This window comes from Oryza brachyantha, chromosome 11 (assembly GCF_000231095.2).
Source record: "Oryza brachyantha chromosome 11, ObraRS2, whole genome shotgun sequence".
In the NCBI taxonomy this organism is placed as follows: Eukaryota; Viridiplantae; Streptophyta; class Magnoliopsida; order Poales; family Poaceae; genus Oryza; species Oryza brachyantha.
The window spans coordinates 2,822,113-2,842,503 of record NC_023173.2 but is presented as its reverse complement, the minus strand read 5'-3'; the positions used below and the strand labels follow the sequence as shown (position 1 = coordinate 2,842,503).

General features: G+C 40.7%; 2 protein-coding genes and 1 pseudogene across 2 annotated transcripts; all 3 read left to right on the top strand.

Moving 5' to 3' along the window:
• Window positions 1–8,050: 8,050 nt before the first annotated feature.
• On the top strand, window positions 8,051–8,672 carry LOC102699350 (dirigent protein 21-like). Its single transcript, XM_006663194.2, has one exon. The coding sequence runs from the start codon at window positions 8,051–8,053 to the stop codon at window positions 8,582–8,584; it is 534 nt and encodes a 177-aa protein (XP_006663257.2). The 3' UTR covers window positions 8,585–8,672.
• Window positions 8,673–14,212: 5,540 nt separating this feature from the next.
• Window positions 14,213–15,025, top strand: LOC102722904 (dirigent protein 22-like). Its single transcript, XM_040528973.1, has one exon. The coding sequence runs from the start codon at window positions 14,401–14,403 to the stop codon at window positions 14,932–14,934; it is 534 nt and encodes a 177-aa protein (XP_040384907.1). The 5' UTR covers window positions 14,213–14,400; the 3' UTR covers window positions 14,935–15,025.
• Window positions 15,026–19,676: 4,651 nt separating this feature from the next.
• Window positions 19,677–20,234, top strand: LOC102722622 (annotated as a pseudogene).
• The last annotated feature ends 157 nt before the right edge of the window (window positions 20,235–20,391 follow it).

Sequence of the window (20,391 nt, the reverse complement as noted above, 5' to 3'; positions counted from 1 at the left end):
ATAGCACCTATAGTTGTTTGCATGTGATCTGCTCCCTCCGTTCCACAATAAACTAATTCTTTGTTCCCGTGTCCAGCGTTTAATTATCCGTATTGTATGATTTTTTTAAGAAATTAAAAAAATTAGTCACACGTTAAATACTATTTATGATTTATCATCTATATAAAAATAAAAATATTAATCGTAATTTTTTTTAATAAGATGAATAGTCAAAGGTAAAAAGTGAAAAATTGGTTTGTTTTGAGACGGAGGGAGTATATCATCATATAAAATTTGGGGAAAAAATGTACTATTGTTGAGGATGTTTTAAATCCACACATAAACATGGAAGTAAAAATTCGACTTACAACCTAAGAAACATAGTTGGTCATTGCCTCCTTTTTTTGGGAAAAAACAAAACAACTTATTTTGTAAATAATAATATGTGATTAAAACTTTTATATTTTTATGTGTGTGTGTTTTCTTAGCATCCTAAAAGTAAAGCCTGAAAAAAATAAACTATGATAACACTCCAAAATCAAATCCAAATGTATGATTAAAAATTTAAAATTTGGCTTAGGAAATAAGCATAATAAAAAGCTGAGGCTAATAATTTATTAAACCAGACGGCAATCAGTACCTACACATGGTACACACAATTTATTATTTTTGTTTCTTGATGCGCAGATTGAAGGCTTATAGCATCATAGTCTATCTGAAAAAGATTTTTAAATATTTTCATAATTATTTGAATCACGTACGTACACCTCGGTGAAAAAAACAGGCTGCTTGACGACAGAGCTCAACTCATCATGGCCAGTACCAAAAAAAAAAAATGTTAGGGCCTCTTTGGTTTGGAGAAATTTTATAGGAATTTTAAAGAAATTGAACTGTTTACTCTAAAATTCCTATAAAATTCCTGTGATCCAAAAAAACCCTTAAGCTAGGAAAAGACTGGCCGAGACGACGCAAGCTTGAAAAATCATATTAATCTATTTGAGTTGTATATCATGGAGCAATTTCATGATATTAGGATGGTTGAAAACCGTTTTGTGGTCGAATAGGCTCATGATAAACACCCATCGCTAAGGAACTCGAACTCTTAAAGTGCGCCTTACCCGACAAGTTTGTGGCCGCGTGCATTATTGCGAAGCTTCCTCCTACTTGGAGAAATTTCGGCACTGCACTAAAACACAAGAGACAGGAATATTCCGTTGAAGGTTTGATTTCGTCTCTTGATGTTGAAGAGAAGCCTCGGGCTAAGGATGTTGCGTTTAAAGGCGATGGAGGACAGTCAAGTGCTAATGTGGTGCACAAGCCCTCTCACAAGAACAACGGGAAATTCAAAGCCAAGCAGAACACTAACTTCAAGAAGAAGGGTAACAATGACAACAAAGAAGAAAGAACTTGCTTCGTGTGTGGTATGCTTGGCCATCTGGCTAGGAGGTGCCCACGACGCAAGAGCATGAAGGCACCTGCTGGACATACTTCTAACTCTATCAATGTGACCATTAGCAAGACTAAAGATGGGACAGGGTATGGTAATTTTCCTACTGTTCTTTTAGTCAGTCAATCTACTAATTGGTGGCTTGATACAGGAGCCAATGTACATGTTTGTGCTGATATCTCATTGTTTACCTCTTATCAGGCCATCCGAGATTCCTCCGTCCTAATGGGGAATGGGTCGCATGCTTCTGTTCATGGTGTTGGCACGGTGGATCTGAAGTTTACTTCGGGAAAGATCGTGCAGCTGAAGAACGTGCAGCATGTCCCTACTATCGACAAGAATCTCGTTAGTGGTTCCCGTCTATATAGAGACGGATTTAAGTTAGTGTTTGAGTCTAATAAAGTAGTCGTGTCTAAACATGGATATTTTATTAGTAAAGGCTATGAGTGCGGAGGCCTGTTCCGCTTTTCCTTTTCTGATTTTTGCAATAAGTATGTGAACCATATTTATGGCAGTGTGGATGATGAGGCTATTGTTTGGCACTCACGTTTATGTTATATTAATTTTGGTTTGATGTCTCGGCTTTTCAGTATGAGTCTGATTCCTAAATTTTCTATTGTCAAAGGTTCTAAGTGCCATAGTTGTGTGCAATCAAAGCAACCTCGTAAGTCCCACAAGGCTGTCAAGGAGAGAAACTTGGCGCCATTAGAACTCCTTCATTCTGATCTGTGCGAGATGAATGGGGTTTGATAAGGGTGGAAAACGATACTTTATGATATTGATTGACGATGCTACTAGATTTTGCTATGTGTATTTGCTAAAAACGAAAGACGAGGCTCCAGACTATTTTAAAATCTATAAGGCAAAAGTTGAGAACCAACTTGACAGAAAGATAAAAAGACTTAGGTCAGATCGTGGTGGAGAGTTTTTCTCAAACGAATTTGACTCATTCTGTGAGGAACATGGCATAATACATGAGAGGACGCCTCCTTATTCTCCCGAATCCAACAGGGTTGCCGAAAGGAAGAACCGCACGCTCACTGACTTGGTGAATGACATGTTAGATACCGCGGGGCTACCTCAGGCATGGTGGGGGGTGACATTATTGACCTCGAATCATGTACTTAATAGAATTCCTAACAGAAATAAGGACAAAACACCATACGAGGTATGGATTGGGAGAAAACCATCACTTTCTTACTTACGTACGTGGGGGTGCTTGGCAAAAGTCAATGTACCAATTCCTAAGAAACGTAAGTTGGGACCCAAGACTGTGGACTGTGTCTTTCTAGAATATGCTCATCATAACATTGCTTATAGGATTTTAATAGTTAAATCTGAGGTACCGGACATACATGTTGGTACAATTATGGAGTCTCGAGATACCACTTTCTTTGAGAACCTTTTCCCAATAAAAGATGGACATAACACTTCTAGCCAATCTTCTGAGATGGTGCCGAGTTCAGTCACTCCAACTGAACATTCGGAACCTACACATGAAATTGTTGAGGATGATGCCACTGAAGCTCCTAGGAGAAGCAAGAGATAAAGGACGACTAAGTCCTTTGGAGATGACTTCACTGTGTATCTCGTGGATCCAAGTCAATTTTAGAAGCTTATGCATCCCCAGATGCAGACTACTGGAAGGAGGCTGTCCGTAGTGAAATGGACTCTATTATCGCTAACGAGACTTGGGAGGTGACAGAGCGACCCTATGGATACTAACCCGTAGGATGCAAGTGGGTATTCAAGAAGAAGCTTAGGCTTGATGGTACTATTAAAAAGTATAAGGCTCAGCTTGTGGCTAAGGGCTACACTCCGAAAGAACGCGAAGATTTTTTTGACGCTTACTCACCTGTTGCACGATTGACCACAATTCGAGTACTACTATCTCTGACTGCCTCACATGGTCTTTTCGTTCATCAAATGGACGTTAAGACAGCTTTCCTCAATGGAGAGTTGGATGAGGAAATTTACATGGATCAGCCTGATGGATTTGTAGTAAAAGGTCAAGAAGGCAAAGTGTGCAAGTTGCTAAAATCTTTGTATGGTCTGAAACAAGCTCCTAAGCAGTGGCATGAGAAATTTGATATAGCAGTAACATCTGCAGGCTTCGCAGTCAATGAGGCAGATAAGTGTGTATACTATCGCCATGGTGGGGGCGATGAAGTTATTTTATGTTTGTATGTTGATGACATACTTATCTTTGGGACAAACATTAAGGTGATTAAAGAGGTTAAATCATTTTTGTCTCAAAACTTTGACATGAAGGATTTGGGAGTAGCTGATGTTATTCTAAACATTAAGCTAATTAAGGACGACGATGGGATTACACTGTCACAGTCTCATTATATAGAGAAGATCTTGAATCGCTTTGGCTATATTGATAGCAAACCTTCTCCAACGCCTTATGACCCTAGTCTGTTGCTTCGCAAGAACAAGAAACAAACTAGGAATCAACTTGAGTATTCTCAAATCATTGGCTCACTCATGTACCTAGCTAGTGCAACTAGGCCTGACATCTCTTTTGCTGTGAGCAAGTTGAGCCGGTTTACCTCTAATCCGGGAGTTGATCATTGGCAAGCGCTCGAGCGAGTTATGCGCTATCTAAAAGGTACTATGGACTTGGGACTTTGCTATTCTGGTTATCCCGCGGTGCTAGAGGGATATAGTGATTCAAATTGGATCTCAGACGCTGATGAGATCAAAGCCACTAGTGAATATGTCTTCACACTATGTGGTGGTGCTGTTTCATGGAGGTCTTGTAAACAGACTATCTTGACGAGGTTAACCATGGAAGCAGAGCTTACGACACTAGATACTGCTACTGTTGAGGCAGAATGGTTGAGAGATCTACTAATGGATCTACCAATTGTTAAAAAACCTGTGCCAGCTATCCTAATGAACTGTGACAATCAAACTGTGATTGTTAAGGTGAACAGTTCTAAGGATAATATGAAATCGTCCAGGCATGTGAAGAGACGATTGAAGTCTGTCAGGAATTGAGAAACTCCGGAGTTATAACGTTGGATTACATCCAAACAGCTAGAAACCTAGCAGATCCCTTTACTAAGGGGCTATCACGGAATGAGATAAACACTGCATCGAAGTAGATGGGTATGAGACCCATATGAGTTATCTATGGTAGCAACCCAACCTATGTGATCGGAGATCCCATGAATTAGGACTGGGAAGAACAAGCCATTAGTTAACTGGAGAAGAGTATTCTTAATTAATAAACCCTCTCTAAGTGAAGATGCATGTACTCTCTTGCTACAAGGCAGGTTGGCAATGCCTTAATGTGTTCTATTGGCTTTAATTAGCGAAGATACTATCCTGTAGAGAAATCTTGAAAGAACACACCTATATGAGCTTGACTAGTACTCGTAGTCTATGGAGATTTTGGGTGAATCTTCTAGGAAGCTCATGAATAGACCATGGAGTATGACTTATAGGCTCCACCCGCGGGGTAGGCTACTGGCAGCCTAGTATCAGTCAAGGCTCTGAGTGAAACTTACTTGCACCAAACTTACAATTAAAGGCATAGTCCATTGTTCAAGTTGTAAGTAAGTGTAGCTTAGGGTTCTAGGTGGATGTTCAACCTTAATCGGTCTCCATCGCAATACTGGTATATACACAGTACATTTGGACATGCAAATGTCTAAGTCTTTTGAGATTTAGTGGGGGATTGGTGGAATTATTAATTGGGCTAAGGCCCATGTGTAAAATAATTCCTAAGAAAATCACAAAAAGTCACCTCATGGAAGCATGCATGAGAACATTTAGTACCACCTTGTTATTTCTATGAGAGTGAGACCTCCTTAAATATGAGAGTGCTCTCTAGGCTCTTGAGCAAGAAGTAAATAGAGCAACACACGCGCGCTCGCTCGCCTCGCCTGGCCGGGCACGGGCCGGGCCGGGCCGGGCCGGGTGGCGTGCGCGCACGACATGCGCGTGAATGGTCCGCCAAAATTGGCTTCTCGTGCTTGCGCAGATGCGGCTTCCTTTTGCAGTTTTGTTTTGCTGCGTGAAACGGAAATACGGAAATTCCGGTGATCAGTTTTTGGAAACTTATCGTATCGGATTCTTTCTTGCGCGAGATAGCATAGAGTCCGGATAGTTTACGCGCAGCCTATCCGGTTCGGTTACGACGTGGGGACGTGGTAGGCGTGCTGATCACACGTCCTATAAATACCGGACCGCTACCTCGTTGCAACGTACGTGAAAAACAATTTAGGGTTTGCCTCTCCTCTGTACTGCGTCGCCACTGTCGTCTACTCCGTCCCCTTCGCCGGCGTGCACCAGCGATCGGAAAAGCAGGTCTCCAGAACCATCGTCCTCGTGAAGTCCTACGCCGGGAGAGGGCGAATAAGGTTTTTGGGAAGCGCTCTGCGCGACTGCTTACTGTCATCAACGACGGTTCGTCTTCCCCGTCGATCGGTCGTGGCTCACCGTCGTCAACATCCTACGCCGCCAGTCGTTCGTGTTGCTTCCAATTCTCTTCAAAACAACCTTCGGTACAGGTCAATTATGTTTAATCTAGTTATGCGTCTATTTAATCTATTCGTGTGTAGCTATTTCACATACATATTTAGATTAGATCTGTACATGTTGGTTGATCTATGTGCTGTCATGCTTTCGTTTTACAATATCATGATTTATTTACGCGATAGATTAAATCATTATGTGCTTATACTTTCAACAAATCGAAACACAACTGCGTTAATCCTGTATTTGTAGCCGTTGTATTAATTAATTGACTAATTAATCATGAAATTGGAGTTCCTTGAGCAAGAACGAATCGACAATGACGAATCGACGATGATGGGTTCGGCGAGGAAACACTCAGCCTCTAGCCGTCGGCGAGAAGACGAGGCCTCGTCGTCGTCATTGGCGGCGGCAGCGGCGGCGGCAGAGGAGGAGGAGCCAGCGGAGGGCATGGAGGCCTCTAGGTTCGGATTCTTGATGTACTCCGGGTTTCCGGCGTGCAAGTTCAACCCCACCGACGCCGACATCGTTGCCTCCTACCTCCTGCGCGCGATGTACGGCCCGGACCAATTCCCCTCCCCCTACCCCGCCGGCGCTGTCATCGAGGACGACGCGGCGAGGTGCGAGCCGTGGGCGCTGATGCGCGACCACGGCCACGCCACCAGCGCGCACGCCTTCTTCGTCCGCGACGACCTGGCCAGGGCGGCCAGCAGCGATGGCGACCGCCGCCGGAGGGTGCCGCGCGCCGTCAAGAACGGCTGTGGCACATCCAGAAGACCAAGGAGGCGACGCTCACGATCCTCCGCGACGGCGGCGGCGGCGAGCTGGACGTGGTGTACAAGCGGCGGCACCTGAGCTTCCACCGCGCCGGCGAGAGCACGTCCACCGGGTGGGTCATGCACGAGTACGAGATCACGTCGCCGGCGCTCCCCGGCACCGTGCTGTCCCGGATCAGGGCCACCCCCAGGGCTAGGGCCAAGGACAAGAAGCCGGAGATCAAGAAGGAGCCTTCCACCTCCACGTCGACCTCCGTCGCCGGCGAGTGCAATGCCCCGTGTCAATGTTCAGACAGGCCGGGTCTGAGCCACCAATATTCAGGCGCCAAGCCTGAACCCCATGTCGACTAGCGAGAAACTATGTAATGTTAACATTGTACAAAAGTATTTTTATAAATTATAATACGAATTTAATAGTTTATCGTTTCTATTAAAGGAAAAGCTTACGTGTATTTAGGCAACAATATAGGCGACCTTCTCGAACATCGTCCAATCGATCGACCGAAGCAAGGATATCAAGTACTCCCTCTCCCTCCGTTTCATATCATATCATATGTTTAATTTTTTATTGTAAAATTTAACTATTTGTCTTATATATTTAAAAATTATGAAAATTATTTTACTTGTGACTTACTTTATTATCAAAAGAACTTTAAGCACGATTTATCATTTTCTATATTTATACTAAATTTTTAAATAAAACGAATAATCAAACGTTATAAAAAAAATCAAACATCTTATGAAACGGGCAGTATACGTGGAAGAACAGTGGAAATCTAACCAGTATCAGCCTGCATTGATCTCACCGAATACCTACGCGGCTACGCGTGTTAATCTCACCCTAAATTAAAGCTAGGTCAACACTTCACCTACTGCAGTCATACTGTTTGCCAGCTTCTTCAAAGTCCGGCACCGACCGACCCAGTCCATTCCAACCCTAGCTCTCTCTCTCTCTCGATCACACGCGCAAAAAAAAAAAAAGCATAAACATAAACATAAACATATATATCCAACTTGCGTAAATGCAACAGGGCCATGAAAATTTCCACCCTGCAACATGTTGATCAAATTAAGCATGCAAGAAGAAGAATGAAATGTTAAACTAATGTATCCTCCATTGATTCGATTAATTTATTGCTAGGTTGCATACTTGCATGCATATATGCCGCCATTTTTGCAGTCTTCGTCATCGTCTTCTTCTTCTACGTGTAGACGAAGAACCTTCGAATCGAGCACGCAGTGCACCAACCACGCGCTGGCCGGCCTTGCCCTTTAAGTAGATCCATGCACACGTCGTCGGAGAGCACACACCGAGCAATCAACGCAGCCTTGACGTACTCCTGGAGCTTAGCGGTTAGCAATGGCGGCCTCGTCTTCTTCCTCCTGGGTGGTCGCGGCGGCGGCGCTGCTGCTCGTCGTCCTGGTGGCGCCGGCGGCGGCGCAGAAGGAGACGAAGCTGCGGGTGTTCTGGCACGACGTGGTGAGCGGGCCCAACGCCACGGTGGCGCAGGTGGCGGAGGCGCCGACGTCGAACGCCTCGGCCACGGGGTTCGGCACCGTGATGGTCATCGACGACCCGCTCACCGACGGGCCCAGCCTGACGGCGTCGAGGCTGGTCGGCCGCGCGCAGGGGATGTACGTCGCCGCCGGCAAGGACACGCTGTCGCTGCTGATGGCGATGAACTTCGTGTTCGTCGGCGGGGAGTACAACGGCAGCAGCGTCGCCGTCTTCGGGCCCAACCCGGCGGAGCGCGCCGTGAGGGAGATGCCGGTGGTGGGCGGAACCGGCGTGTTCCGGTTCGCGCGCGGCTACTGCCAGGCCAAGACGCGGTGGTTCAACGCCACCACCGGCGACGCCACCGTCGAGTACACCATCCATCTCCGCCACGATTGATTCTTTCAGCGATCGATGATGATGATGATACATGTTATATATATATGTAATAATGTCTGCTAATTAAGTTCATTTCTTGTTGCTTCTTCTGCTCTATGTTGACCAGTTGATTACTTGATTTACTAGAATATATGCTGGTGGATCATAGCTTTTTTTTTGTGTGCAAAAGCTATGACTTTTTTGACAGTGTATTTTGGAGGAGAAATAATAAATAAATTCCTGGGTTTAGAGAATGGTAAGAGATTCATTGTCTTGATTTTAAGAGAACAAGATATACTACCTTTTGTCATAACTTATTTGTTTTGATGGATGATATTTCTCCCAAGATTTGGGACTAACATGAAAATTACTAGTTGGAATAGGTCTGATAGAAAAAATTTTATAAGTACAAACTTTTGACCTAGAGATATTTTATATAAGAAAATTTGATTTTAAATAGGGCTCGGACAAGTAACTTTCGGCGTACACTTTTAGTATAAAAAGAAAGATGAAAAACATAGTAAAAAAAAGCAGGCGCGACTCACGCTTAGACAAAAAGCTCAAAGCTCATGGATGGGATCGGCTTGTATCAACGTTGGGTCGAACTCATAGTATTAATGAGTCGAGCCGAACTAGATCCTTAGCTTGTGACCTTAACAAGCTAGCTTGTGAGCTGCTCGTTTAGCTCGTTAGTACATCATATATTATTATATTTTCATAAACTTAGGCTTCTTGACAAATATTCAGTCTCATGATTGCATCGAAACCGCATGTGTTTTGCGAATTATTTATTAGGTAATGTCTATTATTTTAATATATGATTTAGAAAAGGTAATTTAAAATTATGGAGGCGATTCAAATAAGATATAGCTCTTTAACAAGCCTAAATGATCCGATTCTTAATAAGTTGAGCCAACCAGGTTTTTAGTTCACCAAGGTTAAGATAGAAAGCCCAAACGATCCGATCCTTAACAAGCCGAGTTGGCTTATCATCCACCCCTACACGCTTTCATACGACCGGTAGCCTCTTACTTGTTTTTTCCTCAAATTGGAATAAAGCATATAATTATTTTGATCTGTATAAAATTTTTGATTCTGAACTAGAACTGAACGTATAAGCTGTCGGTGTACGGAGTATAATTTATTAGAAAATGAAAAACGTGGTGCAAAAAGGAAAAGTACGAGACATTTGTTTGAATTCACTGCATGCATGCACGCTTGTTAGCCTACAATATATAGGGTCATTTAATCTAGTTTTAATTATTGGTGAATCGCATGTGCATCGTATGTGAAACGCAGCGACTAGGCTATGCAATGCAATGCATTCCAAGTACTCCTGCAGGGTCAGTTTTTTTCAGGACTTTATAGGATCAAATTCAATATGAAATCACTCCTTCCATCAAAAGAATAGCTCCAAAAGTGCAAAATGCTCACGCCGTAGAATAAAATTGTTTGGTAATTATATCACCATTTTGGATTTCCAAAAGCTAACTTGCCTTATTTCATCTGCGACTTGTTTTACACAATGGCTGGGCTGCATGGAGTTAAGGCCTCTAAATCACACAAAAGGAGCAATAGTCTGAAGGCCCATTTGTGAGGCTCCTAAGTGGGCCAGACGCTAAAGTATGGTACGGGGTTTGATTTTAACTCCCTATCTTTAATTACTCGTCTTATTTTAAAAAAATTGAAAGTATTATTTATTTTGTTTATTATTATTTTTTATTTAAATTTTTTATTTAAAGTAGTTTAATTATTAGTTATAAATTTTTAAATAAGACGAATTGTCAAAAATTACATGTGAACAATCAGAATTCTCTATAATACGGGACATAGATAGCATTAATCTTTGCTCGGTTTGGCCTGCAAAATTAACTAAACCAAAGTCGTCCTAGTAATGATTTATGTGTGCCGCATCACAATTTATAGCAACTCAGAATGTATCTTAAAAATTTGGGGTTGATCGTTTGGCTTATTCAGAGAAAACAAAATGGTACATTTGCAAATAAAAATTAATTTATAAATAAAATTTTTATGTACTTATTCTTAATGATCTAAAAGGCAAAATAAAAAACACAATAGGATAAGAAACCCCAAACCCTAGCTTAGTTTTAAAGTTAAAATTTAAATTTTGGCAGAAGTAGAAAAAAAAAAGACCAAACTTTGCTGGTCAAAGGAAAGAGACGGATCGATCGAAGGAAAGTAGTGATGCCCTTTAATTCACGGAGGCGTTTGTTCGATTTGTTTACCTAAATTCGATCGGATTTGGGACTCGATCAAGAACGAAGAGGCTTTACAACGATGGGACATGTGGGGGACAAATGTACATGCTAAAATTAGGTAGGGTCAGTGACTCGCACAATAATCTCTGTATTTTTAATATAAATGCATTTCTTATACCATATAGATAAATTAGTTGTTAAAAATAATTTAAATATATCTTATTAAATAAAGAGACGGTCAGACGGCGTGAGAGATACCAAGATTAAAATGAATAGAGATTTGAATAGTCTACTAATACATTTTTATATGATAAATTTAAATTTTTGAAGCACTCTAATCTAATTATAATAGATGTATTATTTATACATCATGACGCACACCAACCAACCTCCAGTGATGATTATGGTAAGAGAACTCCAAAGACAAAGTAGAAAAGTTCATCGATTGTAGCTTTCAGGCAGATCAGCACTTGAAAGCGCTGTGTGTGCCATCCAAGTCAACAAGCAGGTTTTCATGAGATTTTTTTATTTTTTAAATAGTTTTAATAAATAATTTTATTACTAAACCTTGAAGAAAATATCTTCACCGTATGAACTTTTTGGCAACGCCAGGGTGGGTGGCAAAAACTGGCAAAAACTCTGCGTGGCAGTGTTGTTTTGCCACGCGGCGTGACCAAAAGGTTCGTACGATAAAAATATTTTCTCCCGGGATTTAGTAATAAAATTATTTATTAAAAAAGTTTTAAAAAAAATTCCTTTTCATGGCCACTGGCAACATCATATCTTCTTTCCTGTAACTTTCACCTTGCCGCACGAGTCACTCTCATCTCTACAAACTTTGAATTGATTTTTGAACTTTGAATATTCGTTTCAATGGAAAAAAAATTCAGTGCAAATGTGCATAGATACTCCCACCATTTTAAAGTATATGCCATGTTTCGTTAGGACAATGCTTTGATCAATAGTTACTTTATTAAAACATAATTTTTGAGACAAGAATGAAATTGATGTTATTACAGTCATGGTAATTCCTTATAATTACACTTTTATGTTATATGTTACTAATAATGTTATTGTTGGTTCAAAATTTAGCCTTAACAAAATAAAATACATCTTATATGTTCAGATTGAGGAAGTAAAAATTATGCAAAGTACCTTTGCTTAGTGATGAAACAATTCACAACAAAAGTAATTGATAATTATATAGCAATTTTTTTAAAAATAAGATAGATGATCCAACGTCGTCTTCAATATAAACAACACTATATTCATGAAAAAGATGATAATAAATTAATTGAATGATCCATCTATTATTCTGTACCACACATTCTACTGCTCCAAATGCAAACAAACACCTGTCATGCATCCGACAGATGTGAATGATGGTGTCTGCACTTGTGCTGTTGTTAGAGCAAGTTCAATAATATAGCTAACTACCGGCTCTAATTTATCTATAGTCAATCTAATAGCCAATTTATACAATAGTTACCTAGAAAACATCAACATATGGTCTCATATGTCATACATATATTTGGTCTTGAGCCCATATACAACTGGCTACAAATTAATAGTCTACCTTTTTTTTTTCTTCCTTCTTATCTCTTTAAAATATCCTCGTAGCTGCTCTTACAACTCCTTAATTTTTGCTGCTGTAGATTTAGCTGCAAGCAAGAGTAGAGAGGAGTGCAGATGATGTGCATCCTCTGACCGTGCTCGAGTAGGTACGTACGTCCGTGTGTTTGGTTAGATTAATTAATTTAAAGTTTTCTTTTGCTTCAAGCTGGGAGTTTCTCGACAACAAATCTGCATCACTGTACTACAATATATGATCTGGGTGCAGTTGGTTATCTGCAAAAGCAGATCAATTCTAAAATAAATATAGGAGTAAATCGACAAACAGTGCCGGCAAATATACGGTACCTGTGCAATACCTGAAGCAATTAATCTTCAGCGAAGCTAACCTGGAATTGTGATTTGGTTTAGTCAGTTCATAAAAACGTACTTAAGCAGGCTAATGACAATAAAGAAATGCAAGCATGTATTCCTGCCATGTCCTCCTGAATGTTCTCTCCGGTGTCACACTCCCAACCACCCCATGTCCTGATCGAATCTTAAAGCTACCCAGTCAGTCAATCTATGCTGTCAGTTTGAAATCTTAGAGAAGTTAAATAGTATACCCAGTTGTTAGCTCCAATTCATCTATTGTCAATCTAATAACTAATTCATACAATAGTTACCTATAAAACATTAGTACATGGTCCTACATGCCATATATATATTGTGTCTATACATATACTGTGTCTTGGAATCCGTGTACAGCTGGCTACAAATTACAAATTAGTAGCTCACATCTTTTCTCTCTCCTATCTTATCTCTTTAATAAAAATATGCTTATAGTTGGCTTAAAGCCCTGCTATTGTAGATGTTCTTATAACAGCAACAGCTTCCAGTTGGCAAGTACAAACTATACACCTTGATTTTTAGGCTCCGTCTGTTTCGGTTTAGAATTATAATAATCTATATTATTGAAATAATTTAAAACACTTAATTATATTATTTTGATAACTTAGGAGCTCAAGTTACTTCAATTTAATAGCTCCACCAAGGTGCTTTCTCTAGATAATTAGGTAACTGAAGATTTACCTCAGCCTGTAATAATCAAGTTTATAGTATTCTTACTCAATAATTTAGATTACAGTAATAATAATTATAAGTACAAAAAAAGGGCTTTAACCTTCTTCCTTGTTACTACCATTAATATGGAGTACCACATAGGCCACGTTCACCACCCCAAGTTAGTTAACTAACTCTTTCTCGTTTTCCACTCGCACGCTTCCCGAATTATTAAACGGTGTATTTTTCATAAAAAATTCTATAGAAAAGTTGTTTTAAAAAATATTAATCTATTTTATTTTTTTTAATAATTAATTAATCACGTACTAATCTATTAATATATTTTCCGTGCCAGACATAAATTGACTTATGCATGCGTGCTGAACGCGGCCATAGTAGAGTGGTACAAAGTGATCTCTCTATCTTAAAATATAACTATAAGTATGTATAGGTTGTTTAGCATGGATTAATGTTGAGAAGAAAAATTATAGTATCATTTAGTTATGAGAAATGAATAAAATCAGGAGGATAGGTGGAGGATAAAATGGAAATAATCTTAAACAAGAAATGATAATTAAACAAGTATTATTATAAATAAGACTGAAAATGTTTATATTTTAGCACAAGGAAAGCAATACTTGGGACCAGGTAGCAGCAGCAATTAACTGACTGAGGACGTCCACGCTACAAAAGGTCATTGCTTGGCACTAGCTAGCTCCATCAAATATTAATTAATCACCTCACTAGTGCAGGCATTAGGTACATATAAATAAATGCTAAATATGGAATAATCAAGGAGTTGGCCACTTCACCTACCAACCCCATCAGAAAAGGGCATCCAGATCAGAGAGCTTCTTCTTCTTCTCTCTCTTCCACATGCACCTCATCAGTACAGTTCATCTCTTTAATTTCTCCATCCAGTTGCAACTCCTCCTCCCCTCCTCTCTCTAGCTAGCTCTAGCTTCCTCCTCCTCCTCTGCTCCAGCTACTTCCTCAGCTCCGGCCATGGCGAGGGCGGCGGCGCCAGCTGTGCAGTTTCTGCTGCTGGTGTGCGTGGCGGCGGCGCCGGCGGCGTGGGCGGCCGACGACAACGGGCTGACCAAGTTCAAGGTGTACTTCCACGACGTGGTGGGCGGGCCGAAGCCGACGGCGATCCGGGTGGCGCAGGCGCCGTCGACGAACGGCTCGTCGACCTTCTTCGGCGCCGTGGTGGCCATCGACGACCCGCTGACGAGCGCGGCGGCGTCCGGGTCGGCGGAGGTCGGGAGGGCGCAGGGGAGCTACACGTTCGCCGACCAGAAGACCTTCGGCCTGCTGATGAACATGAACTTCGTGTTCACCGCCGGCGAGCACAAGGGCAGCAGCCTGGCCATCGTGGGGCGGAACGAGGTGCTGTCGGCGGTGAGAGAGATGAGCATCGTCGGCGGCTCCGGGAAGTTCCGCATGGCGAAGGGGTACGTGGAGGCCCGCACCGTCGACTCCGGCAGCAACTCCGGCGAGACCATCGTGGAGTACACCGTCTTCGTGAAGGCGCCATAGATGTTCCGGATTAATTAAGCGTCGTGTTTGTACGTGGTTATAATTAATTACTCCCCGTTTTTAAACGTTTGACACCGTTGACTTTTTAATACATGACTCTTCATCTTATTAAAAAAATTTATATAATTATTAAATATTTTTATATCATTTCATTTATTGTCAAATATACTTTGATGCATATATACAACTTTACATATTATACAAAAGAATTTGAATAAAACGAATAGTCAAACATGTGTTAAAAAATAAACGGCGTCAAATATTTATGGACGGATGTAGTAGTCGATTAATATCCGTCGTTTATTCTGTGTACATTAATTTTATCCTGAGTACATTAATTACTGCCCATCATCTTTCACCAGTTTCTGCTGGGTCTCCTATTACCATCCTTCTTATGCAACGATGCGCAAATCTTCTACGTATTTTTTATTCCAGCCAGCCACCTTAATTAACATGGGTGTTAATCAGGTTAGAGTGAAAAACAGACTGAAATCTTCAGCAGTTGTGCATCCGTAATGTTAGGAACAAGATCATCTGACCTAAAATCAGAGTAATTGACATGTGAACTCAATAGATGTTCATCTAACTTTACATAAGGAGATTTGTTTTAGTCTAATAAAAAGTAATAAAAAGTAGTTCGAGGTATTGGTATCTAACGGTACTAAATCGTTTCTGATCGTTGGATCTAACTTTGACTATCTTGCTTAGCTAGATCTAATGATAAGAAACGATTTAGTATCGTGAGGTACCGGTACCTCAAGATAGTCTTTGTTAGAGCAGATCAAATCTCTTAAGTAAGAGGATAGGAGTATTATATGTGTACAATAACACATATATATGCTTTATGTGACACAAAATAAGTTAAAATGGCATGTTTTACATATAAACTGCCGGTCGATTTATGTTTGGTAAAGAATAATATACGAGATTAATTAAGTCAATGTTTAGTTCATATCAAACTACTTGGTGATAAATAGTAATGACATAATTATGTAGACGAATAATATACGATGGAGTAGGACCAGATCCGTTAGGTTGTCGGTGTCTTGATGCGTTGAGGAGGGATTCGATGCCATATATTATTGCTTATTGGGGGAGATGTGGCTGGCAGTCTGGCGTAGTGCCCTTTATTTCTCTCTCATTTGCCTTTTTTTCTTTTCATGTCTGCTTTGCATGTGGTTGCTCACTTTTCTGCCTTTTGCTTGGTGGCACAGGGATGCCCATGGCAGAAAGAAGCCACAGATACTGCATATGCTAGACTGAATAATTTCTTGATAGTAGAGGCAGAAATAATATTCCCATCAATTTTTTTAGTTGACACCGTTGACTTTTAGATTTACGTTTAAATATTATTTTATTTAAAAAATATCCAAATATGCAAAAATATGAATCGTACTTAAAACTATTTCAGTAATCACTCAAATCATAACATCAATAATTATATATATTTTTAAATAAAACGAACGATTGTATATCTAAAAGTCAATAACGTCAGAACCGGAGGGAGTACCTAGCTATAGGGATGAAAACAGCTCGGAAACGGATAGAAACCACCTTTACCATTTCCCTTTTCATATCTTTTTCGGAATCGGAATCGAAATCGAAAACCTCGGATACGAAAAATGGAATCGAATATTATCGAATACGAAAATTGAGTGAATTAGAATCGGAGCGGATACGGTAACGGAAATTTATCACAATATAAGAACTCTCAAACCGAAGTTTTATTTTTTTCTAAAACAGTAGATCAAAAGTTTTAAACATTAACAACTAACCATACCACTTTTATCATTACAACCAAGTTCATAGGTCACTTGTTAATGATTGTCTAAATACCGAATAAAGGCTATAATTTACAAATTATTATAGTAAAGAGCAAATCACCCGGATTATTATAAAAAATCATATATCATATAATAAAATAAATTGTGTATCATACAAGTTGTTACAAAGTAAAGTGTTTGTATATATATTTTGATTAAGCACTTAAGGCTAACTTGCTGAAGTAGGTTGGGCTATTTGGCTTGATATTGTGAATTTATGTCATATAGGTCTAGAGAAAAATTCCGAGAAAGATTCTGGAAAGTTTCTGAGAAAATTTCTGAAAAGTTTCTGAGAAAAATTCCAGAAAGTTTCCGACCGGTTCCGATTTCTAACGGATAGTACCTTTACTGTATCCGTTTCCGTTTCTGAGAAAAAATTTCCGAATCTGGTTCCGTTTTCGATAATTTCCGAAAAAATTCTACCCGATGACCGACGATTTCCGTTTCCGAAAACTGGTCTGGAGTCCAGAAAGATTACGAACCGTTTTCATCCCGCTAGAACATGTTATTGCTGTGAAAAGCTTACGACGAAAATTGGATTAGGGAGGCAACCATGCGTAGTTTGGTGGGCCCGTGTGGTGCCTGTGAGGTGGGCTGGTAGTGGCACACGGGGTTTGGGGAGGACAGAGATGGGTAATAAATAGTTTTGTATAACAATTTGGGATAGTTTAAATATGATTGTATGGTCTAAATTTTGAAATATTTGGAATTCATTTTTTCTTACAAAAGTTATGCCTGCCTTCCAAATATTTAGGGGGCTAATGTTGGAGCTGGCCCTCCTGGCAATACACTATCCTCTCCACTGATACCATCAAGGATGATACCATGCGGGGATGCGGAAAACAATACACTGTCCTCTAGCATTAATTTCCACAAAATTTATCCATAAAACATCTGGGACTTTACTTTGGATCAAGAAGCTGTGTATACTTTGCCAACGTAAGACATATTTATCTGGTATAATTTCAATATTCATCCCCCAAATAAAGTGTAAAATGTTGCACATGTTCCTCATTTATATGCAACTATACATCATGTTGGCATGAGCTCCGTCAATCCAAAAACACAAATTTCTAGGTTTGAATCTAGACATGTAATATGTTTCTAGAAGTTCGTTTTATTTGGGTCGGATGGAGTAGAGCTGATGAGCATTTTCTTGTGGTGGGCCAGAAAAGAGGCCAGCTAGGTAGTTTCAAGCTCTCCTGGGCTGATATATTCTCGACTTGGCCTTTTACTGTTGTTAATTGGGCCTAATTCCATGCATCATGGGCTATTAATATTGGCCTCCTTCTGCTTGTTGCTTCACACGAACTTGTAGTGCACCGCTCTTGACTTTTCTTTTTCTTTTTTTCTTTTTGGATTTTCGCATAAGATGGTAAACATATTATCTTACAAATTTTATATTTAAAACGCACACATTTTTACAACATGCCTATTGCTTGTGTTGTATTTTACTTTTTAGATAATGGATAGAAATCCGGTCTCCATATTCATATATAATTGTACATACGCAATCAAACATGTACACAAGCGCTTACACTCCAAGCCTTAACATTTGAAGAGCATAGGAAAAAAAAACCCAGCAAATTAAGAGAGCTAAAAGACTGAGCTTCACTCTTTTTTCAAAGTCGTAGCTTTCCGACTTGCCTCGACATGTCCCACTAAGGCCTTTTCAGTTTAAAGGGATTGGGCCACATCCCCATGAATTTCTTTCCCACGGAATAATACAAATGTTCGGTTAAATCTAGTTAGGGTTCTAGCCTGGTCCATCCTGGGTTTTTTTCTATTGTCTTGGCTGATGAATTAATCCTCTTCATCGGTGGTGTGGAAAAAAAATCCCGTTATCTTGTGTGATAATATATAAAATTCCAATATACTACTTTTTAAAATCTCTGTCAAAATGAATAGATGTTTTTATGAAAGGAATTATGGGAAAATTAGGGATTCAAACCCTACAGAGACTTGGTGACATGGGAGGGTTCACCCAATCCACTCGAAATAGATTTCTCTTGGGGATTAAATCCTATCTAACCAACAATTCTTAGACAAAACCACTTTGCCCACCTTCTTCTAACCCTATTATAACTTATCGTTTCGGGCCACGTTCTTACATAGAATTAGTAACCGATGCGTAATATGCAATAACGAATTAGCACGTTGTTAGCTATAAAAATTTAAGAAATATATTGATATGATTTTTAAATGAACTTTTCTATATAAAATTTTAAAATACGATCGATCTCAGACAAATTTGGTATGATCAAGATTAATTATAAGCATATATAAGCAGTAGCTGGGACCTATCCTTTTGGTCCTACTTATGCTTATAACCTAAAATTTAAATAGTTAACTTTAAATTTAGAGTTGATTTTAAGGGTTTTCACCTAAGTTTATTTTATAACTTTGATAGAATACATATGTAAAATTTTTATTTACAAATTGCAGTTTCTTTTTTCAATCACACCCTGGCTTCGGACGGTCAGAGAGACGGTGGCCAAGACGTAATGCCTCTGAAGCGGATAGGCCGGCGCAGGTGACCTACTCAATTAAGTAAAAAAATCTTTGAGTCTACCCTAAAAAAAAGCTCACCTTTTGGTGGTAGCTAGGTACTGTCAATGCATTATATACTACTCGCAACCTAGTACTAATGTCGAATTAAGAACTAATCGCCTCATTAATCTGTACATTAGCTATAAAGAAAGATTAATTAAGAAGAAAAAAATAATTGCTTAATAGTTAATACTGATTAATTAATCAAGTAGTTGGAAGCTTCACCTATCAAGGAAGCATTGCATCTCCTACAACTACAACCACTCCCATCGCACTATCGCAGCATGGACCATGGCCGGCTCGCTCGATAAGTAGTAGCTCATCCTCTCTCACTAGCTACCTACTCCTTCAGCTTGCTCAGCTCCGGCCATGGCGAGTTCGGCGGCGGGGGTGTCGTCGTCATCAGGCCTGCTCGCCGTGCTGCTGCTGCTGTGCGTGGTCGTGGCGGTGGCGGTTGCCGCGGATGACGGCGCCGGGCTGACCAAGTTCAAGGTGTACTGGCACGACGTGGTGGCAGGGCCGAAGCCGACGGCGACCCGGGTGGCGCAGGTGCCGTCGTCGAACGCGTCGTCGACCTTCTTCGGCGCCGTGGTGGCCATCGACGACCCGCTGACGAGCGCGGCGGCGTCCGGGTCGGCAGAGGTCGGGAGGGCGCAGGGGAGCTAAACGTTCGCCGACCAGAAGACCTTCGGCCTGCTGATGAACATGAACTTCGTGTTCACCGCCGGCGAGCACAACGGCAGCAGCCTGGCCATCGTGGGGCGGAACGAGGTGCTGTCGGCGGTGAGGGAGATGAGCATCGTCGGCGGCTCCGGGAAGTTCCGCATGACGAAGGGGTACGCCGAGGCCCGCACCGTCGACTCCGGCAACATCTCCGGCGAGACCATCGTGGAGTACACCCACTTCGTCAAGGCGGCGGCGGCCTGAAAGAGCTCTAGTGAGAGAGACAAACAGTTAATTAATTAATTAAGAGTGAAGTGTACCAGCGGTTTCTGAACTTTTAAAATGCATTTTTAGATCCCCGAACTTCTCCGAGGGTGTCATATAGGTCCAAACGAGCTCCGATCCACTCCATCCGCTGACG

Bases quoted from the DNA above. Each gene is read 5' to 3' on its own strand.
- LOC102699350 (XM_006663194.2), top strand. From the start codon at position 8,051: ATGGCGGCCTCGTCTTCTTCCTCCTGGGTGGTCGCGGCGGCGGCGCTG.
- LOC102722904 (XM_040528973.1), top strand. From the start codon at position 14,401: ATGGCGAGGGCGGCGGCGCCAGCTGTGCAGTTTCTGCTGCTGGTGTGC.